The 21,997-nt window shown below is 38.6% G+C and overlaps 1 protein-coding gene across 1 annotated transcript in view; it reads left to right on the top strand.

Moving 5' to 3' along the window:
- The window catches only part of loxl2a (lysyl oxidase-like 2a), a 29,439-nt gene that overhangs the window by 2,385 nt on the left and 5,057 nt on the right, over positions 1-21,997 (top strand). The window contains exons 3-8 of the mRNA XM_081354841.1: positions 529-704; positions 10,776-10,984; positions 12,258-12,474; positions 16,471-16,654; positions 19,800-19,951; positions 20,053-20,220. Of these exons, the coding sequence (XP_081210967.1) occupies positions 529-704; positions 10,776-10,984; positions 12,258-12,474; positions 16,471-16,654; positions 19,800-19,951; positions 20,053-20,220 (1,106 nt within the window). The remainder of the gene's footprint in view (positions 1-528; positions 705-10,775; positions 10,985-12,257; positions 12,475-16,470; positions 16,655-19,799; positions 19,952-20,052; positions 20,221-21,997) is intronic.

The raw sequence follows: 21,997 nt of genomic DNA, 5'->3' as shown, positions 1-21,997 counted from the left end.
AAAATCATATGCAGCGTGTAATGCACAGTGAGAGGAATTTCTGGAAGGATAACTTTATATTGAAGCAAGGAAAATAGCTAGATCTAGACTGACTAGGTCGGTTAAAGATGGTTTACCAAGGAGGTTTTGCTGTGTCACTAGCAGCCTTTTTAAATTCATCCTTCACTTCAAAGCTGCATGACATTTTTGAGAAATTTTAAAGAATGAATGGAAACTGCCACAAATAAGTAGTCTAAAATGAGAAGTTTTAAAGAAAATGTCTGAGGATTTCGATATTAGAGAAGAGAAGCTATGTCATGCGTCGGGTCAGAGGTCACCCTTCCGCCGGAACTCGACTCTCTCATGAACGCGCGAACGGCCGTTGCTGGAAACCAGTGATTAAAGTTTATAAAGTTTTAAATACGGATAGTTTTCTTCCAGAAACCCATCGCTTCGCTTCAGAAGGCCTTTATTAACCCACTGGAGTCGAATGGATTTTGAACATTTGCTGGCGATTGACAAAACCAACATTTGTTCTTTGTTCCACAGGTCGCATTTGGCTAGACAATGTCCATTGTACAGGAAGAGAGAAATCTTTAGCCGAATGCCCCTCGAATGGCTTTGGGGTGTCGGACTGCAGGCACAGCGAGGATGTTGGGGTGATGTGCAATCAGAAGCGCATCCCTGGTCATCGGTTCATCAGTACCACGAACAACAATGTTGAGGTACATCAAATCACTCTGGGCTCATGGAACATTGTAATCATGGTAGTTTATTAACCTAACTGATTTTGACAGTGCTGAGTCACTTGGGTTTTACTGAAATGCAGTGCAGATGTGAATTCAGAGCTAGTAAACCAAGCCTGTGGTAATTAGATTTGAAACAGACCAGGGGCCTGTACCATGATGGTAGTTGAACAAACTCAGGGTTACAGGATTAGTTTCGAGTTGACAAAACCAAACCAATCCAACCAGGCTTTGTTGGTACGATGATGCTGATCATCAACTTTCTCTGTCAACTCTGACTTTGATCCTGAGTTTAGGAGTTTAGGTGTGACATCAGCAGCGAACAGCCAATCACATGCTGAGAAAGAGTGAAACTGTGATTCATTTCCCGCAAGAGAAGCAGCGCGATTCACTTCTCTCCTGCAGAATATTACGAGATTGAAAAATATTAAGAATTTAAACAAATTCACACAGCAAGAAGAAAATATCTGTCTATGAAAGAGGACAACTAAAAGAAAAAGTCTTGCTATATCAGTGCAAGTAAAAATTGTGAAGTTAGTTTATACAGTTGATAAAGGTATAGAGAGAATTCGATATTTAAGCTCACATGTAGTCATTTTATACCTTTATCTGTTGATTCTAAAGTGTATTTACTGTATATTACCTTTATATATGTATTCATTTAAACTGTGCGTAATAATAATTGATCAACTAAAATTGTATATGTGTGATCGATTAAGGGTATAATAATTACATAAATAATATCTAAATCATACAAAATTATTATTCTAAATAAGCATTACTAAAGGCCAGGCGATTTTGTCTTTAAAAATAATTTGCTATGTATTGATCTTTAATTTGAAGTAGAAACAGGTGGAGTGACTTTATCGGATCAGACATGTGTCACTTTGCTCACAGCTGATTGGCTCAAATTAGGTTTGCAACCTCTTACCTGGAACATCATCTGCCCCGGACCATAGTTACTATGGCGATGAACACTGCTAAAAGCCAAACCACTTTCATGGTCCCTAAAACCCAGGGTTGGCGCAAACTAAACTGAAACATACCTGGCTAGCCACCTAAACCAGCTTCATGGTATAGGCCCCAGATATGCCTTTTAAATGCCTGACAATATGCACCAAAGACCACACTATCAACAAAACCACACTGTTTCCCATCAGAAGAATCAAGAATCCTACCCAGAACCTTCCTCAAAAGCATTATTTCTTAGAGAAACGACCACATATCTTTGTCTTATCCGGAAATTCAGTTGAGAGGAGGTTCTGCTTCCCCCACATTCCCTCATCATTTTATCTCTTGGATAAAGGGAAGGGAAGGTCTACTACTACTGGTCACACATTCCTCTCCAAAGTTTGCCGCTCTAGAATAGTTTTTTAGCATTCAATCCTCCTTTTATGACATGCCAGCTGTCTACACACACCCGTTTTCTTTGATGCAAAGGTCTGTGCCAGAATCATGAAATTTGTATATTTGCCATGTTACTATGGCAACCACAGTAAGCAGGTTTAAAGACGGACCTTTGAGAGCGATCAAAGAGCCCATGGTGTGCTTTTCCATTTCCACTACCCTGAGGTTTAATGACATTACCACATTGTGTGTCTCTCCCCCGATCCTTCCTGTCCCAGAGCCGCTCCCCCACTCTTTCGATGCCTTCTTTGGGAATCGCTGACTAATGGAAGGAATGAAAGCAAAACGGAATCCCACCCGTCAGACGTGAATTCTTTAATTATGAGAAGCAAAAAGACTGCGTTGGTTAATAGTTTTCAATGAGGGAGAGTGTTTTCTTGTCTGGCATGAAAAACACCAGTCATCAGGAGGGAACCTTCTCATATTTCCGGCGTTCAGAAGTCGTCATAGTTGGGTAAACTTCTATAGTGGTGAATGGGATACGGCAACAAATATAAGTTTTGTATTCCCATTTTCTCCAATAGCAACGACTTTCCAAAAGAGGGAAAATATAGAGAGATTGATTACAGCAGTCAGAAGAGAGAATTTGTCATCACTCCCTCAGCCGTTGTGTTAGAAAAATGCAAAGATACTAATACCGGACCATGTGGAATCCACGTGTACCAGATGTGGGCCGGATCTGGGTCGACACTATGTTGCTGTCTGGGGTGTTAATCTGTTTTGTAATTTACTGTAAAGGTAATAAATATAACACGAAGTGTGGCATTTTAAATGTAAATACATTTCTTTTAGAATGAAAATATGAAAAACTTTGTGATAACTGTGGAATCGTGTTTGTGAAAAAGGTTCCACTGGTCACCTCAAATTTCTGTGATGTCACCAGGAGACGGTCTGTGAATGAATGTGAGAATTGGTAGGTGTTATCGTGACTTTTCCTGCGTCACATACCAGAAGTCTGAGACACAGGCAGTCTCTGTGAACCTTGTATGAGTGAATTCTCCAACACCAGCGCAGCAGGGTGAACTGAACTGAGACAGACGCCCAGATTCCTCAGGCTTCCTTTCACAGCCAATGTTTTTATAAGCAAGAGTCCATCTTTTTGTGTATTTTTTCTCATCAATGGACAATTTGATGTCAAAAATGACAAAGAGTAGCCAAAACTGGCAGCCGAACAGTGCTAAATTCTTAGCGCGTCATGAGCAGTGGATTACGAGATCCTTCCACAAATATTATCCTTTGCCAAAACTGGAAAATTGCTAAATAAGGGTTTTTCTGTCATATACATACAAACAACACTGTTTGAAAGTCTGTTTGCCTGTTTTATTTACCTTTCCGGGGTGTCAGCACAGCTAGCCAGTGTGTACTCCACCCAGCAAACATTACCTCTTAAAGACCTTGTTTAAAGATCTAGGAGATGACAGATAGAGAGTTTTACTCCATTGAATCCAGTATGCTGCTATGATCATAGCTTATTATTTACATGTAAGGAGACACTCACCCTGAAAACATGTAGTGGTTAGCGTTAAACGTAGTGGTTAGCGTTAAACATTAGCGTAGTGTTATTTCAGAGCACTAACTGCAGTTCAGACAATATATTTGACTAGCTGGGTTTAATGGCTTGTGAAACAATTTAGAAAAGTCATTTAAAGACTGTTTAATTGGATGACCTCTAGCAAAAGCACAAAATACTTGATCTTTCAAAGATGACATTAGCTTTCGGCTGCGTTTAGATGCTCATAGATTTATATTTTTCCACAGAAGCACAGATATTTTTCACATTCAAATTTTTGTGTTAATAAAGGCATTGGCTGAAATCCTTCTCTAAAGTCAACAACCCATAACAGTCTAATAGCAGCTGGACACTAATTTATTGTCTAAACTAAGAAAGACAAAAGACAGGCTCTCAGAACAGACAGTAGGGGTAAATGAATGAGTGAATGGTTTGTTTTGTATTCTTGTAAACATTCAGTGGAACAGAAGAACAGCTTATCGTAATCAAATGAATCGCCACCACAAACAATCTGCCACAACACATGGAAACAATCAGGGGTCCACAGAATGGTCACCAATAGTTCAGAGCATAAAAGCTGTTTGGTTGGTTTGAGTAAATGGATTTGTGTAAATTGATTTGTTGCAATTAATCAGCTAATGATTATATAATTTATTTCCATGTTTGTCTATAGCTGATTTTTGCCACCAATACAAATTCACGTTCATTGAATATGCAGGACTAGCAGATGAAACCTCAGACAAAATCCAGTTACAAAATGATTCAAATTATTCAAAATTATTAAATATTGAGTAGTACCTACTTTAATTGTTGTGGGCAGTCAGCAGATGTTTAGCAGTCTTCAGGACAGAACATTGTAAGGTCATGTTCATAAGGCAAAAAGACAGGTCGTCAGGACTCGAAGAAGATTTAATGCGTATAATGGATTGCACTCTTCTTATCATGGTGATTGATTTAAAAACATATAGGCCTATAAATTCACCTACAGACAAAGCATGCTGTTAAGTCAACAAACCAGTGTCGGTCTCAACCAGTTGTCTCAACAGAATGCACCAGGAGTGAATCTACATGCTAAATGTAGCCTGAAGAGGTCAAAGTTCAGGATTTTCCACCAGGCTAAGAGGTGTTGGCTTTCTCTCACATTCCATTTTCAAACAAGACAAGAGTAGGAAACACAAGATTCTTCATGATTTCTAGACAATAAAAGCTGTGATATTCAAAACCAGGAAACCAGGATGTATAGGGAGGGGAGGTCAGTTGTGAGGTTAGGATGCCTTTAACATCTATTCTTTTGGAATAGCAAGCATAGAATGTACTAATTTAACTGAAATGGGTATCTTGAGAAATCCTGAAACACACATCCTGAAAGCTCTCTACCAATGGTGTGTATATTTGGGACGGAACTACATGTTTATCCAAACAATGAATTTTGAATGATATCAATCCACTATCTGACTGAATAAATCACACCATGTTTGTTCATTTGGCCTGAGGAAAACTTGCCCCCTGACTGATCCTGGTTTCTCCCAAAGTTTATTTCTCCATATCTGTCACCTGATGGGGTTTAGGTTCCTTGCCACCGTCGCCTTTGGCTCGCTTGGTTGGGGTTTAAAAGACACTTTATTCTGAAATGTTATCAAATTGGCTCCAACTGCAGCAATAGTTTCAAAGGTCGAATGGATTCAATAGTTCATTGAATAGTTTCAATAGTTTTCAATGAGGGACAGTGTTTTTCTTGTCTGGCATGAAAAACACCAGCCGTCAGTTAGGGAACCTTCTCATATTTCCGGCGTTCAGAAGTCGTCATAGTTGGGTAAACTTCTATAGTGGTGAATGGGATACGGCAACAAATATAAGTTTTGTATTCCCATTTTCTCCAATAGCAACGACTTTCCAATAGAGGGAAAAATATAGAGAGAGTGATTACAGCAGTCAGAAGAGAGAATGGTGGGAAAACGCTCTGGCTGGTTGAAACGCTGTCCTATGGGAATTTGAAAGACAACCGTTTATCCCGCCCCTCGGATTGAGCCCTGCCAATGGTGTGTTCCCAGACCCAACATCTTGATGTGGGTCTGGCTTGTCAGGCTAAAGATGGGCGATTTTTGGAATAAGTAATTATTTTGACAATTCCATTTAGTGCCACTAGTGGCAAAGAAAATAGTCAAGAACGAGTCCAAATGCTCCTGAGTCCATGACAAGACCAAGAGCATAAAAATATGGTTTTGGACTTGGAAGTTATTTCAAGTCCAATCGATATTTCATGTCTAATAATTTATGTATTTATTTGGTTAGTAGCAGTGTTGTAGTCCTCAAGATAGAAAGGGGAAACAACCAGTTAAGTGATTGGTTTTCAGAGACAATGGTCAAATATACAGTTTATGGGTCATACAAAAATATTTGACCACAGAATATTGTCCAATCAGAATCATGTACTCTATATAGTGACAAGATGTTTTGATGCTTTGACTTTTAAGAGCATTTAGTATTGCTGCCTTTAGTTTTAATGTAAATGCTCATGCATTCTTCCTAAAACTCTTGTTGTCCCAGAACCCAAGATATGTTCTGACCAGTGTCTTTGTCTCCCGTTTTTTGTGAAAAACCACCCTTGTGGGAAGAACGTAAAGGTTGAACGTAAATAAGCCCAGAGATGCTCTGTGAAATGAGAGTTTAGGGATCACGTTAAACTGGAGCGTTTCCTTGGAACCGACGTGTTCATGGGACCCCTGTGACCCTTCACTGCTCCCAAGAGTTCACCATTAGTTCTGTCATACTTTGTTTCTTGTCCACCCTCTCTTTTCTTTCATGCAGAGTCGCAAGTGTTGCCCTGACACAAAAATGACCCTGAGGACAAAAGCCTGTCTGAAAATGGCATTCCTCGCAGACAGTTGTTGACAGGCTGGCTTTGGAGCGGTGGTGTGAATATGCGTTGTGTGTTTGAGATTGTCACTGATGACACACTGAGCTGTAGAAACGTCTTGCTTTTGGGGGAGTGGGAATGATTGGGTGTACATTTGCTTGTCTTGTAACAGTTAAGAAAATCCAGATGTTTTTCATGTATCCCCTTTCTCTGGAATTCCTTCAGCAAAAATCAATATATCAGCTGAATCCATCCATCCCTCACATTTTTTCCCCCTTTATCCTTTTACTTCCTCAAAAAGTGCTTAAAATTACTCTGTTCCCTTAAACGTTCACCACAAACCTGCACAATCAACAAGCGTTTTCTCTCCAAGTCCCTGGAACAGGCACGTGGAGTACCAATGTGAAACACGAGGCAGGAAGTGAATTAGTCTGCACCAGACACCGTCACCTCTCACTCGCCCACCTCGAGAAGCCCTGTGGAGGAACATTAATGGCATGTAAATATTTTGATATCTGGATTCCATGAATGTTAAAAGAAGGTGATTCTGTCCTAGCTGGCACCTCAGCAACTGAGGAATGTCTGGACGACGAGGGGCTTCCTCTCCCTCATTTTGTCTTGCTGCTACCGTTTTCATCACGTACACATGCTCTTAAATGCAGTCAGATGCGGGAATGGTTTCTCACTTATATGAATGACTGTAAGTGCGTATGTCTCAGACGTACCGCTGTATGCTAACAGACAGCATTTGCAATCTCAAAGACCTCTTTGTCGGGTCTTATTACTACCAAAAAGCCACATGGCACGAAGGAAAGGTGACGTGATTTAATGAAATCTGTTTGGTAAATCACTTACTTTTAGATTATTAGCAGTGGGTTAGTCACTTCACAGTTCATTTAAGCACTGTAGATAGTCGCGAATGGCGAGGGGTTTGCTTCCCAAAGGAATGTACATATTGACAAAAATGTATACCTGTTTTGTTGTGTATAAAAGCAGCTGTCAAATGTGAGAATGTAGATATCTGTAATGAGTCATGTTATTTGTGCATCTAATGAACACCTTTAAAAGGTAGTGCTGGAGTGACAAATTTCAGAATAGGAAAAAATACTTTGTATAAAAACACATTAGCTGTGTTTGAAATCACATTCTGTCTAGTAGGGGAGCGCGGGGCACAACCTAACGCGGGGCTAGTTGTAACACGCTTGTTTTAAATACTTCCGCACATGCTTGGATGACGAAACTTTGTGTATTTACTAGTTGCCATATCAACACTATATAGAAAAAAAAATTCCGCCAAATTTTTTTTTTTTTTGGAAGATATCCATAGACATTTATTAAACCATAGCAAAAGTAAATTTCTTACCGTACTTAAGCTAATTTTTCATCTCTAGTTTTTGTGTTTATTTAAAATTAGACAAATCTGATATTATTTTAATCTCCAAGATGTTATTTAACAGTTGAGATAGTTCTTTAATGCTTCGCTAACTAGCAGAAGACACTAGCAGGGTTTAAATCCCAGTTGTGCAGTCGGGGCATGTTGTAACACTGCGTTACAATGTGCCCCTATTAGAAATATGCTATTATATTCTATAGTTTTATTAATTTTATTGAGAAAACGTGAGAAAAAGGTGAATAAAGACTGAGAGTCAATGTTCTGAAATTACTAATTATTTATTTGTTTTGAACTATGTTGTATAGCTGTGTTTTCATGTGTTCATAGTCAAAACTCAAAAATGAGTTTATATTTAATTTTATTAAAAATTGCCATTATTTTATATGAAAACGTTTTTTAATTGTATTTTATTTAGAAAATATTTTAGTTTGTTTTGTATATTTTTTTTATTAGATCAGATAACATTTTAATCTGTCATATGTCATGTTACAATGTGCCCCACACATGTTACAATGTACCCCACCTATGGGGCATGTTGTCACATTTCACTTCCATTCTTTCGGGGTATATCAAGAAAAAAGTATATACTGTATTAATAAAACAAAAACACATAATTGTACTAGACATGTGGGAATTTAATGTGGCAAAAAATAAATACTCTGAATCATAAGTAGATTTACACAAAATGAGAAAATCAAAAACCGTTACTGCCCCGCTCTCCCCTAGGTACTACATTTGATGAGCAACTTACTTCACAGCCGTATGAATAAAAAAAGTTCTATATAATATGAATGTACGGTATGAATGAAATTTGGACCCACTACATTTGCCGTGTTGTCATTGTCATGTGACTTACTTCTTCAGTTGCGTCGTTTCACTGCCATTCACAAATCATCTTATGAATACTGTGTATTCAGGCATACTACTGTTTTCAGAGACTGTTTCTCACGTACTATGTAGGGAAGAAGGCATAGTCAGATGCAGGGATTGAACAAATAGATTTGCTTTGACCTGAACTACAATGTTAATAGCTAATGGGTGTCTTGCACTAAATCAGTATTTTATTTATACAGAAATGTCAGACTTTTTTTCTTGCATTAGATAAAGAGGACTGTTATCTGGAGTAGTTTACTTCATTTCATTTATTTTAAAGTGACTTACAGTACAATTTTACAGACTTACAGATTCACATTTCATCACCATCTGTGTTCACTGGGAATTGAACCCACAACCTTGCCATTGCTCTACCAATTGAGCGACAGGCAAACTTAGACTTGACTTAGATTTAAAGCCTTGATGGCTCCTGTCAAACTTGTCATTATATCAGTCAGGGAGATTATAGCATTGCCTTCATTGTTAGTCACTGCATGTCAGGTCTTGGACCAGACATTCTTCAAGCTTCACAAGGCGCAAACTGTTGGTATCAAATGTTAGCCTGATATTTTATCCCTTAAAAGGTGCTTGATGTATCACCGAACTCCTGCATGGCATTTTGATCGGTAGGTCTACTACAGCTGGTGAAGGACTGCATATATATATAGATTCATAAACATCCCAACTGTATTTTTTTAATCAGTATGTTGAAAAGAAAACAAATGTACCTGTGCTATTATCGTAGATCAACCTCTGAAATTTGCCAAAGTCTGAGATTGATTAAGCAGGGCTTCTCTTTAATGTAAAAATATGCTGTGGAAGGGTCTGGTTTATTTAGGCGGAGGTCAGGCTATCGGGCAACAGGCGTGGACTCTTCCTCACATATGGCTGGATGACCCCGTCCCACACCCTCAGCTTCAACAGTCAGCTCTTTAGTTTCCTCCAGACTTCCAGTGCTTAAGAAAACAGGGATGTGTCTGACTTGAGAGCCCACTTCAACTCAACCCATTGGTCTGGCCTTTATATAGTAATATTTACATTTAACTCAGTTCTGCTCTCTCTGCGTCTAGAGCATTTAGGTCCACGTGAGGCCACCACATTCCTTTGGTTTTAGCTCGCTGGCCAACTTTCTCTCTCTCTTTTCTTTCATGCACACACATGCACATCAACACAGGCTGAATTTAAATTAGAAGTAAATTATGTTTACCGTGGTCAGTTAAAGCATCCTGTAACCACCTCCTTGTTAATAGTACAACATTGCTGGTGGCTTTACACATCTAAAACATTCCTTTTAGTTGATATCACGGCAAACAGCCCTTTTGAGAACACGTGAGCTAGCAACAAAACTGTAAAAAGTGATCAGATGACTTAAGTAAATAAACTTTATGCGTAATTGAAAAAATTAAGTTTTGTGGAATTGTCAAGTTTACATAACTTAATTTTTTCAATTACACATTTATTCACTTCATTTTGGCTACGGGTTTCCTTCACTTTTTGTACAGGAAGTAAGTCAACTGATCACAGTGAAGGATGCTTTTGAATTATTATTTCTCCAAGCTATAACATTCCTGTAAATGAATGGATTGGATGACAGAATCATGAGTTTCTGTAAAAAAAGTTCATGAAGGTCAAACACAACCCCTCAAAATCTAGGTTAACCACCACAAGACTGGTTAAGAATGTTCTGAGGGCATTTCTGAAGTGACATTGAACTGATGTTTTAGGTCAAATTCCAACTTTGACCTTGTTTCAGGAACCATATCTGATCAGCCTTGTCAAATGTGAGTCATGATTTATCTGGCTCCTGCTTATCTGGCTCCTCAGATTCCACCCTGCAGGAGTGGAAGACACTCTTAAACAGTGACTAAAACATCTCCAAAACTTTCCCCAAGTGGTCTACTGCTACTTGAGGAAGTGACCTGAATAAATATTTCATGTTGGCCATTCTGGGAATATTGTGGGAACTCTGCTAATGAACAATAAAGTTTTCTTTTGTTTCTTCCTCTTAAGACTCTTGAAGAACGGGTGGAAGAAATCCGTATAAGACCCATATCGTCTCACCTCAAGCGCATCCCAGTCACAGAAGGCTTTGTGGAACTGAAAGAACGGGGAAAATGGAGGCAGATCTGCGATGAGGAGTGGACCCCCTTTAACAGCCGAGTCGTCTGTGGAATGTACGGATTCCCCGGAGAGAAGAACTACAACAACAAAGTCTATAAGTAAGGAAAAGTCCCCACTGGTTTTGCTTTGTGTGAAAAATGGACATGAGCCAAACATGAATTAGAGGACATAATGATAATTATTTTTCAACTCCCTGTGAAAAAAGATGAAAAGCTTTTTATGATAAAATGAAAAATGAAGAAAAAACGGACAAGAAAGAAGGCAAACACACAATGTCAAAAACATTGCATGCATGGAGAATTTAAGGTTTCCCCTAAAGTACTATTAACTTTGTAAAGTTTAAAGTTACCATGCAAACATGCAGCAAGAGTTATTTCGTCCTCGGATGTGTGTGAACGCCTCTGAAGTGAATCATGGCCAGATTGTTTCCCAACATAATTCTTGGCTGTTTCCCATCTAGCAGAGAACATTGTGTTTCCTCTGTAACTCTGTGAAGGACATTTAACTGTAAAACTCCATAAATTATAGTTTTGGTGTGTTCTAACCACATCTGTACACTAAAACACACTATTACATAAAAGTTTATAGCCAATGTCCTCATTTTTGTATACGTTTCCAAAAATGGAGCATTCCAGGAACTAAGCGTTCTGAATATGTTTTTTTTTTTATGTTTTCATGGGTTTATTTCGAAACTAAGCCATATACTAAAGAAAGAAATGTCTGGTGATATTTAAAGGTGAGGTATGTCTATGTTTGTTTGTTTTGGAATATTTCATAAAGATGCAGTGTTTAAGCCACTGGCAATGTGACCTCACTTTTCCTCAGTGGCAGTCCATGTATTTTAAGTCTAGGCTTACAATGTTATTCATGCCATTGATAAATCTATTTCGCAATGAATAAGACACCCTGTGGACATCATAAATTGCATTGCCTTACATCACAGTCAACGTATAGAACCAAAAAGAATATTGACACTTCAAAAGAACAAAAAACAAAAGATTCTCACAAATGAAGCACTCTTGTGTTGAACCCAGAACATGCTGTACTTATTAAATTAATATTTAATGGTGTCCTGATCTGGAGGAAAGGAAACCTGCAGGCTTCACAGCTTGTTTCAGTCGTGATTGTCTGATTTAGGATTTTCTCTGGACTGAAGAATCATGGGAAATGTCTTTTTTTTTTGGGTTAGCACAACATTACTGCTACAGGCAATGTCTGATCACTATAATAATCATAACAGATGTTCCTCTGAATCATTGTTGTGACATCCTCCAAAACAAGAATGAGAATCACTGAAACATGTATAATACTCAATAATTAAATTATTATTTTATAGCACAAGTGAGGTTTCTCTGTGGCTCTGTTTTACAGATCATTGTCCATGCGTAAAAGAAAGAACTACTGGGGTTTTTCAGTGAACTGCACAGGAAATGAAGCCCACCTGTCCAGCTGTAAACTGGGCAAACCCCTGGAGCCCAAGAAGAACGGCACTTGTGGACGTGGCCTGCCTGTGGTGGTCAGCTGTGTGCCTGGAAGGGCTTTTGCCCCCTCATCCTCCACTGGCTTCCGCAAGGCCTACAGACCAGAGGTTGGTAGTGTCACATTTGCATTAAGATCCTTATGATTTGAGAGGTTGTTGCTATTAGCACTGCTTTGCGCCAAAATAAGAAGTGACACTGGAAATCTACAGAATCTCCTACAAATCTACAGTGTGATCAACAATGGAAAAGTCATTTCTGATTGTCTTTCATAAGGCGTTTTGGTTAGCATTGGGCTCACCAACTACTTGTTGATAAAAAAGCCATTATATATATTACAATTTAAAAATTAAAAATAATTTTTAAAATGTATCATTTAGCGATCTAGTGTTTTGAGTGGCTGTACCAACTAGCGCTGCTTGCAACGTAAGGAGTTATACTGGAATAAAAATAGCTATAATCTACACTGTCATCATTTATAAGATTGTGAAAAAAAAAACTTTGGGCTCACCGACTACTTGTTTGTACTAATAAACAAAATATTGAACTACTTTATAGTAGGCCTACTGTATATTACAGTAAGCCTTAGGCTTTGTAGAACATATACAGCCTGGAAAATAGTTTGATTGCATAGACTGTAAAAAAAGATGGACGACGCCCCTTCACTCTCTTCCATTGGTGAAAAGTGAAGCCGCCAAAGTCCTAATATGGCGCTGACATATTAGGAGGTTTGGGACCTGCTTCTGCGCAGTAGTGAGCAGGAAGTAAAGCCGCGATATCAAGGTCCCGCCCCACTCCCGCAGAAACGATTAATACAAAATTTTATGTGTGAAATAAACAGTTATGGACATGAAGAAATTAAAGTTGAAGCTCCAATCTCCTCCCGAAAATCCCAAAAAAGTCTGTTGGTGCCTTAGTGACTACTCCGTTTAGAGAAGCTGTCAATCACAGCTGTCAATGATGACGTCACATTCTGTCTTTATAGCATCAAAAAACTAAGACCAAACTTATTTATAAAAACGAACACTTAAACTTAAATCAGCGTGATAAAAACTATCTAAAATGACAGAAAACATCTTTGAAAATGTTTTATTTGAAGTATAATTGGATTGTTTGGTTTCCATTGCGTCCAGTAGACTTTATGGGGAGGCGGGGTTTGTAACCTATACTGGGACCAAGACGTTTTGGCTTCACTTTTCAGCACTTGTGTGGCACGCTTGGTCAATAGCAAGCGGCGACATTCTGATCTGAAAAATGAAGCCTACCCGGAAGTGCGAAAAACTGCAATACATCGAAAATCCGCTAGGGCGAGGTCCCAAAAGGGAGCAAATGTCCATAGCCCCCATGTTAAAATGTCCGTTTTCACAGCATAAATTCATGTTTTTACAGGTTGGTCCCATGGACTTTTATTGTATTTTTCGATAGGTTCCGAGTGCCTGACAACCATGAGGGCTGTGAATTTTTTTCTAACTCGTTAGTTTAGATCGTATTTAGATATAAAATGTATGACAATAAGGGCGTGGTTAACTTTGATTGACAGCTTGATTGACAGCTGACAAGGCAGCGCCACGGAGAATGACAACATAAGAAGCGGCATTTTTTAATACAGTTGACATATAATACTACTGTTTCTGTATCATGAAATGTAGTTTTAAGAGTTTTTCAGGCGAGAATGTAGTTGTTTAAAGCTCAAATCTGTGGTTTATTTATAAAGATTTATGAAAATTGTATCCAGTTGTGAGATCCAGCGATGACCGGGCGCTCGCCGCTCATGTACCCCGCCTGGAACAGCCTTTCCTCGGCTAGTCATTCTGAGGTTTGCCGCTGACTCTAGCGTCTCTGTAGTGGTTAAACATGAGATATAATTGTGTTGTCTTGTGTATATCTAACGGGCAATTTTTGGTCTTGTAAATCTATAATTTGTTCCCTGGCCAATCGTTTTGGCTGAGGGGAAGTTTCATAACTTTATAAGCTATTTAACTTTACCGTTGTATGGTTAGACTAACAGTTAGATCGAGCGCTGACTTTGTATGTTTGACTGAATTGTTTGCTTTATTTGTATAGCTTCTTGTACCTTTTACTTATACTTTTATAATAGCTAATATTGATAAAACTGAAATTTAACAAAAAGAGACTGGGTTGAGTTTTGTCATTTTAAATTTTAATACAACGAATATGATCTGTAATGTTGTTTACTGCAACATCTGTTGTTTAGTACAAATGCACATATTGCCTGGACCATATTAAAATGTTTAATATTTTTATATTATATTTAAAACGAAAAGAGGCAGGTTTGTGTTTTATAAATAGGCAAACGTTATGTGCAGTGAATATAATCAATACGCGTTGCCTGAACCACATTTGTGTGGCTATAATGTTTAAGATTTCTTTAAATGAAAACGAAAAGAGTTAGTATGGTGTTTTATAACATATTTCGTTGCCTAAAATATACACAGAGATAACCGGAGTAGCAGAGCGAGCTGAGTGACGCGCGCTGCGTCAGAAGGTGGGCGGGGTTAGGATTTCCCAAGATTTTCCAAGATGGCGCCGCCCATACCCCCCATAAATGGCTTCAAACCCGTTCTTCAGAACGTCTATGGGTGACGTCACAGACGCTTTGTCCATATTTTTTACAGTGTATGGTCAATAGCTATGTTTCCATCTACCTATTTTTATGCGCATTTAACTCAGATCTGCTCATTCTGCGTCTAGAGCATTTAGGTCCATGTGACGCCGCTGACCAACTTTCTCTCTCTTTTCTTTCATGCACACACATGCACATCAACACATGCCAAAATTAAATTAGAAGCCTCAGTCTTCCTCTTATGTTTACTGTGGTCAGTTGAAACATATAAATTGAGGCGGATAATTTTTTTATCTAACAAAAAAACATGCGTATAAACTATGATGGAAACACATTTACCGAATACATTCCTCAATGAGCATCAAAAAAGTAATGTGACTGCACGATAGGACATCATACCTGGACTAGGCCGATCTCGTTGCACAGCATCTTAAATGCTGTTTTGATCATTCTGAAATGCCTTAGCAAAGTCTGTTGTCAAAGTGGTTCGGTATCCCATAACTGTCTTACACGACTTCGTTCCCAAACAGCAGGCAACTCGCATCCACCACCGAAAGCAAGATGACACAACCAGGTTTATTGCGTTTCATGTGCGCAAGTAATTTATACGAAAAAGACCCACCGTGGCTTTTCGTACTGCAGTAAATTAAAATTTTCTTAGTGATAATTTGCCACCAGTTTATCAGGAAGTGACAATTTTGTTCTCTTCATCTCTCTGGATGGAAACAACGCTTTATTCGCAAATGCTTTATGCGATATTCCAATTTAGCGCACAAGTTAAATTCACAACTTTAAATGGAAACATAGCTATTAGCATGCACAACATTCAGAGCATGAAGTTAACATTAGCAGCCTCGTGATTGTGGTGGTAGCTATAGCGCTGTTTAGCAGTAAAGTAAGGAGTAACGTTGGAATAAAAATAGCTTTCCTAAGAATCACACGGCCTTCAGCAATGACATCATGAAGCAAAATTATCTTTGGACTGTCTTCCATCAGCAGTTTCCTGGTAGCATTGGGTTCAAAGACTATTTGTTTGTACTTTTGCGCACATGCAAATTTAATTAATTTTCAATTTTTTCCTTCTGTCTGTCTGTAGATAGTTGTATGCTGAACTCTAGGGTTACACTCCCTCAGAGATGATTTGTGGTTGTGGAATGTTTAGCGAGTCTGTTTTTCTCATCTACTGGTCTCTTGCTCACATTTCTGGAAAGAATCGCTTCTTCTTCCAATATTTTCCTGTATATTATCATGTTCATTCAGCCTGGATGTCATAGAGACATTTGAAAAGTCATGTAGTACATTAAATCATGTTTCCTTTTGAATGAAAAGGAAATTACATAACATTCAAGCACGTCACCAGAGAGCTAAAGTGAGTGTGTTTATACTGGAGATGGGAAAAAAATTCAGGCTGAATCACCTGCATCAGATCCGTAGACGGAGAGAGCTAGACTGAACAAACACTGGTCACTGAGGTCGTGTGGATTGATCACCCTGCTAATTTACTCCCTGTCTGATTTCCCAGCAACCCCTGGTTCGTCTGCGGGGAGGTGCGAATATCGGTGAAGGGCGAGTGGAGGTGCTGAAGAATGGTATTTGGGGAACGGTCTGTGACGATAACTGGAACCTGAGGGCCGCTACCATCGTGTGTCGAGAGCTGGGCTTCGGGAGCGCCAAGGAGGCTCTCACTGGAGCGAAGTTAGGGCAAGGTTAGTATGTCTTCTCTTGCACAATACATTATATCAGTGGTTCTAAAATGGTGGATCACGGGGAGGATTGGTAGTCGATCCTAAAACAACCAGATTTTAGATTCCGAAGAATTTCGAATCAAGAGTCTACTCCCTTGATTTCCAAACTACTACATGTCCCTGGAGAGCCTTAAAGGGATAGTTCGGCCAAAAATGATATTTAACCCATGATTTACTCACCCTCAAGCCGTTCGAGATGTATATGTCAATCTTTTTTCAGACGAACACATTTTCAGTTATTTTAGAAAATGTCTTAGATCTTTCAGTGGTTATAATGTGAAGTAATGGGGTCCACTCCTTCAAGTCCTAAAATGTGCATGCATCCTTCACAAAAGTAATCCATCCGGCTCCAGGGGGATAAACGAAGGCCTTCTGAGGGTAATCCGTGCGGTTTTGTCGTAAAAATATACATATTTAAAACTTTATAAACGAAAATAACTGGCTTCCGGTAGCGGTCGACGCGCGTTCATGGAGATGGATGCTGGCGTATGACGTAAGACGTAGCGTAGGAAGCGGCGTGACGTAGAACGAACGTGACAGCGCAGCCAGAGAGCAGAGCAAAACAAAACTCTACGTTCGTTCTACGTCACGACGCTTCCTACGCTACGTCCTACGTCATACGGCAGCATCCATCTCCGTGACCGCTACCGGAAGCCAGTTATTTTCGTTTATAAAGTTTTAAATATGTATATTTTTACGACAAAACTGCACGGATTACCCTCAGAAGGCCTTCGTTTATCCTCCTGAAGCCGGATGGATTACTTTTGTGAAGGATGCATGCACATTTTGGGACTTGAAGGAGGTGGACCCCATAACTTCACATTATAACCACTGAAAGATCTAAGACATTTTCTAAAATAACTGAAAATGTGTTCGTCTGAAAAAAGATTGACATATACATCTCGAACGGCTTGAGGGTGAGTAAATCATGGGTTAAATATCATTTTTGGCCGAACTATCCCTTTAAGAACTAGTAGAGAGAATTTTGATTCATTCCATTGTCTCAATTGATTCAGTTCACCAAAATGACTCAGAATCGTTCACTGATTCATTTGATGATTTTTTTTTTTACATCATTACGCTAATAGGTGGTGATAAGTGATTATTATGAGTTAGTTCACCCAAAAATGAAAATTCTGTCATTAATTACTTCTGTCACCCCCCCCCATCCCCCACCCCCCGCCCACAATAGACTGCAACGTTATTACCACTTCCAAGGCCCAGAAAGGTAGTGAAGACATTGTTTAAATAAGTCCATGTGACTACAATGGTTCTACCTTAATGATATGTAGCGACAAGAATACTTTTTGTGTGCAAAAAAACAAAAATAACGCCTTTATTCGACAATTTATTCTCTTCCACGCCAGTCTCTGACGCTCAGAGACTCAAAACTCTGTAGGAAACATCCAACAGGGACAATATATAGTGATGTATGGCAAAAATAACTTTGAGAACAGAATTTCAAGATGAGAACAATGCATTATTCTTTGTCAAAAAGGGTTGTTTCATGATTTATTGAATAATGCAGCCTACAAATTGTAAATCTTCAAATTTATTTTAGCCTTCAACTATGAAAACTACTTTAAAAATTGTTCCCAAACTGTTTTGATTATCGTTAAAATACATACTTCCCGATAAAAAGTCTTTGTGTGGTATTTTAAGGCTGCATTAAGTCATGTTTTCAGAAATTGACAGCGAAGTCAACAACTCTTTGCTTATTCTGGTCTAAACAAATACAAACCTTCTGCAGTTCTCCTAAAACATCCTCTTAAAATCCATTTATGCACAGTTATTACTGTCATCAGATGTGGTCAGCAGAGAACATCAGATAAACAAAATTGTTTGCTTCATCTAATGAAAAAAAAAAAAACATGTTTCATGTGACTCCAATGAGTGGCATTTGGCAAGCTCCGAAAGGTGCTTTGAGCAAGTCAATTCACCCTAGGTTACTTCAAGAATTGATTTGCATGAGTGCTATAAATTTGTGTATTAAATGTGCAGTATATGTGTATCTGCTTGGTCCTGATTGGTCAGTAATTGCATCATTTAGTGGTCAAGTCTCAAGTCTAAAATGATTACCAAAAAAACACTGCTTAATAAAATAATAAAATATGCTTTTTGTTATCTGTGTTGTTATGGACTTTTTAAGCTAAAACTTTATCAAATTTTCCTTTTCCTCCAATTATACTATAGAAAATATCCTGTAGGTTTCAAAACTCAAAACTTCCTTGTTAGTCCAAAAACAGCTTTTATTGTAACCAAGCTCAGAGAAAGACTCATTGTGGAATGTGCCTACAGATAGGTGAAAGACTGCCTCTGCAGAAGAAAATCATTGCATATTTGGCACGGGGCCTACTGGCGTGTTAGTGAGATGACGAGGAGAGAACAAAGATGCAGGATCACTGGACTAAAAATAACATTAACTTCCAAAGATCCTGATGCTAGGAATGTGGTTATTTATTTTTTAACTATGTGAATGTCTCAGTTGAGCATTATTTATATGTAATTCAGTACATTTCACTGTGGATACTTTGGTAAATCAGTCGCAATTTCGGCGCAAAACAGACTTTTACGAAATCAGTAATCAGACTCAACAATAATCCGACAAAATTTAAGTCACTGGGTTAATTCTAATGCCTGATCTGTGACCAGTGATTTCTAATATGTAATGATTCATGTACAGTCAGATGGTCTTTGTCTATGTGTCAGTAAATCTTCACATTGATGCTCTTTGTAGGATGAAAATAATCTGTTATTTAAACTGTGATTAAATTATATATAGAAATCGATCAAAGAACGCTCCCTTTACAATTTATGGAGCTGTCAATCAAACAGCACAAGTTTATCAGTGACTGAGTTCTGGACTCTTGCCACCGTTATAATCATCGAATCTCTTATTTACATCGTGTTTGCACTTTCTCACAGCAGACACGCCCCTTCAAACAGAGCGTTCGAATCAGAGGGCTAAAATCAGGGTTGGAAAAATGCCTTTTATTTCTAAATTTTGAAAATGTTTGTCCCCCTAAAATAATCCACAGATAAGACAATACAATTATTTAAACTCAAATTTCCTGTCCATTAACACCCTATTTTATGTTTTCCTTAGGAATGGGTCCGGTCCACATGAACGAGGTGGAGTGCTCTGGATTTGAGAAATCTCTCACTGACTGCTACTTCAATAATGATGCGCTGGGCTGCAGTCATGAGGAAGACGCTGCTGTACGCTGCAATATACCTGCCATGGGTTTCCAGAAGAGGGTGAGGACTCTTAAACGTTTACGTCATATTCGGTTAATGTTCTAACAATAGTTAGAAATTCATGAATCAGTAAAAGTGATGGATACTTTTGACTACAACAGATACGTCTAAGCGGAGGAAGAAACCCCCTCGAGGGACGTGTGGAAGTTCTCGCTGAGAAGAACGGTTCTTTGGTTTGGGGAACCGTTTGTAGTGAAAACTGGGGGATTATAGAGGCCATGGTGGTCTGCAGACAGCTGGGATTAGGCTTCGCCAACCATGCTTTTCAGGTAAATCTACATCACTCTCAAACCAAGCAGCTTTCTGTTGGTCAACACTTCAAATCTGTGTGACAAACTTGAATCCATTGAATCTGTACACAAAATTCATGTTCACATGGAGTACTATTAAATTGTCCAGATTTCACCCATGAGAATTCATTGAACAATGGTAAATGTGACCGCAACTTGAGAGTTTTCCACTCTCCAACCTTCTCATGAAGGTCCACCTTCAATTGTGTTTAACCATCAATATCCCCAAGGCATCGTTGATCGTGTTCATAGCATATGGGACTATTTTGGAGTGTTCGGTGTAGATGAAGAACTTTAATAAAGGCACACACCATGGCACAGAGCCGGTGTGGCGTCCCCATTTCATCCAAAAGTTTGCTGGATGCCATAATCCTATTAAATCCCATTTATTTAAATCATAATTGAATGTGCATGTAAGATCACACAGACTTTCAAGAGCTGACATGGCAGGACTGGAGACAGATCATTACCAGCCCAGTGACAAACTCATGGTGATTATAGGTCTGGAAACTATTATTGCATTAGAAATGGTATGGAAGGAATAGTTTGATGGTCGGTTTTATGAGTGGAAATTGGAAAACGCTTCTGCAGGCTAATGCCATGATTAAAAGTTATTATGATGATTGACTGAAATTTGCCACTAGCTGATGCATATGGCCGCATGTCAAGACATTATGGCCGTAATGGCTTCGACCTAGGGACACAAAGCAGTTAAATATAATGCAACTCATTATAGTTCTTAGAGTGTTCTGAAAAGGCTAGCGTGAATTATCCATGCAAGTTTATGCTTGTGTGGTGTTGATTTAACTGTTGCCCTGCTTAAAAGTAAACCAGCTTAAACATTTTTGTCTCAAACAGACAGTCTATTTGCTGGTTTTAATGGGTTTTAGGCACATTTCAACTGGTCAGACTGAGAACCCATCTAAACTAGCTAAGACCAGCTTAAACCAGCTTAGGCAGGTTTCATTTGTAGCTAAATGTAGCAGGTGAAGTTAGTCAAGTATCATGGTCTTCCTTGTTTAGTGGTTGATGTCCAGTGAAGGCTTTTTCTCCTTATGAACTTTAGTCATTTTAAATAAAATAAAGTCCATCCTGTTCCACGCATACACTACCATTCAAAATTTTGGGCTCGGTAACTAATGCGACACTAAAGACATAAAGTAGTATGACAGTTTCCAAAAAATATTAAGCAGCACAACAATTTTCAGCATTTATAATAATAAGAAATGTTTATTGAGCATCAAATCCTCATATTAGAATGATTTCTGAAGGATCATGTGACACTGAAGACATCACAGGAAGAATTTACATTTTAAAATATATTAAACAGTTTTTTAATTTATAATAATATTTCACATTATTATTTTTGATCAGATAAATGCAGCTTTGGTGAGCATAAGAGACTTAAAAGCATAAAAAAGAGATTTAAATTATGCATTAACTTAATAGTGAGGTTTGTACACTTTGACATGCTGTTGGTCACGTTTTCAGACTGTTACCTAAGCTCAAAAAGTGCAAGATACAACTTCCAGATGTCTGAGTGGCCATTAAACATGATTTGTCTGACAGTCTGGACCGGTGGGTCTTTCCAGACAGCATGTGTGGAAGGTTTTCAACAATGCACATGGAAAGTCTGACAGAATGTGCCCACATTCCCCCTTGCCCACGCTGGGAGTCCTGTGGGCTTATCTATCAGAGGAGGCTGTGACTCAGCCTGAGACACAACACATGGAAAACAGAATATAACACTGGATGA

Source organism: Scardinius erythrophthalmus (assembly GCF_964197995.2).
Source record: "Scardinius erythrophthalmus genome assembly, chromosome: 23".
Lineage (NCBI taxonomy): Eukaryota > Metazoa > Chordata > Actinopteri > Cypriniformes > Leuciscidae > Scardinius > Scardinius erythrophthalmus.
Note: the sequence above shows the minus strand (reverse complement) of the source record. Positions and strands in the feature narration are given on the sequence as shown.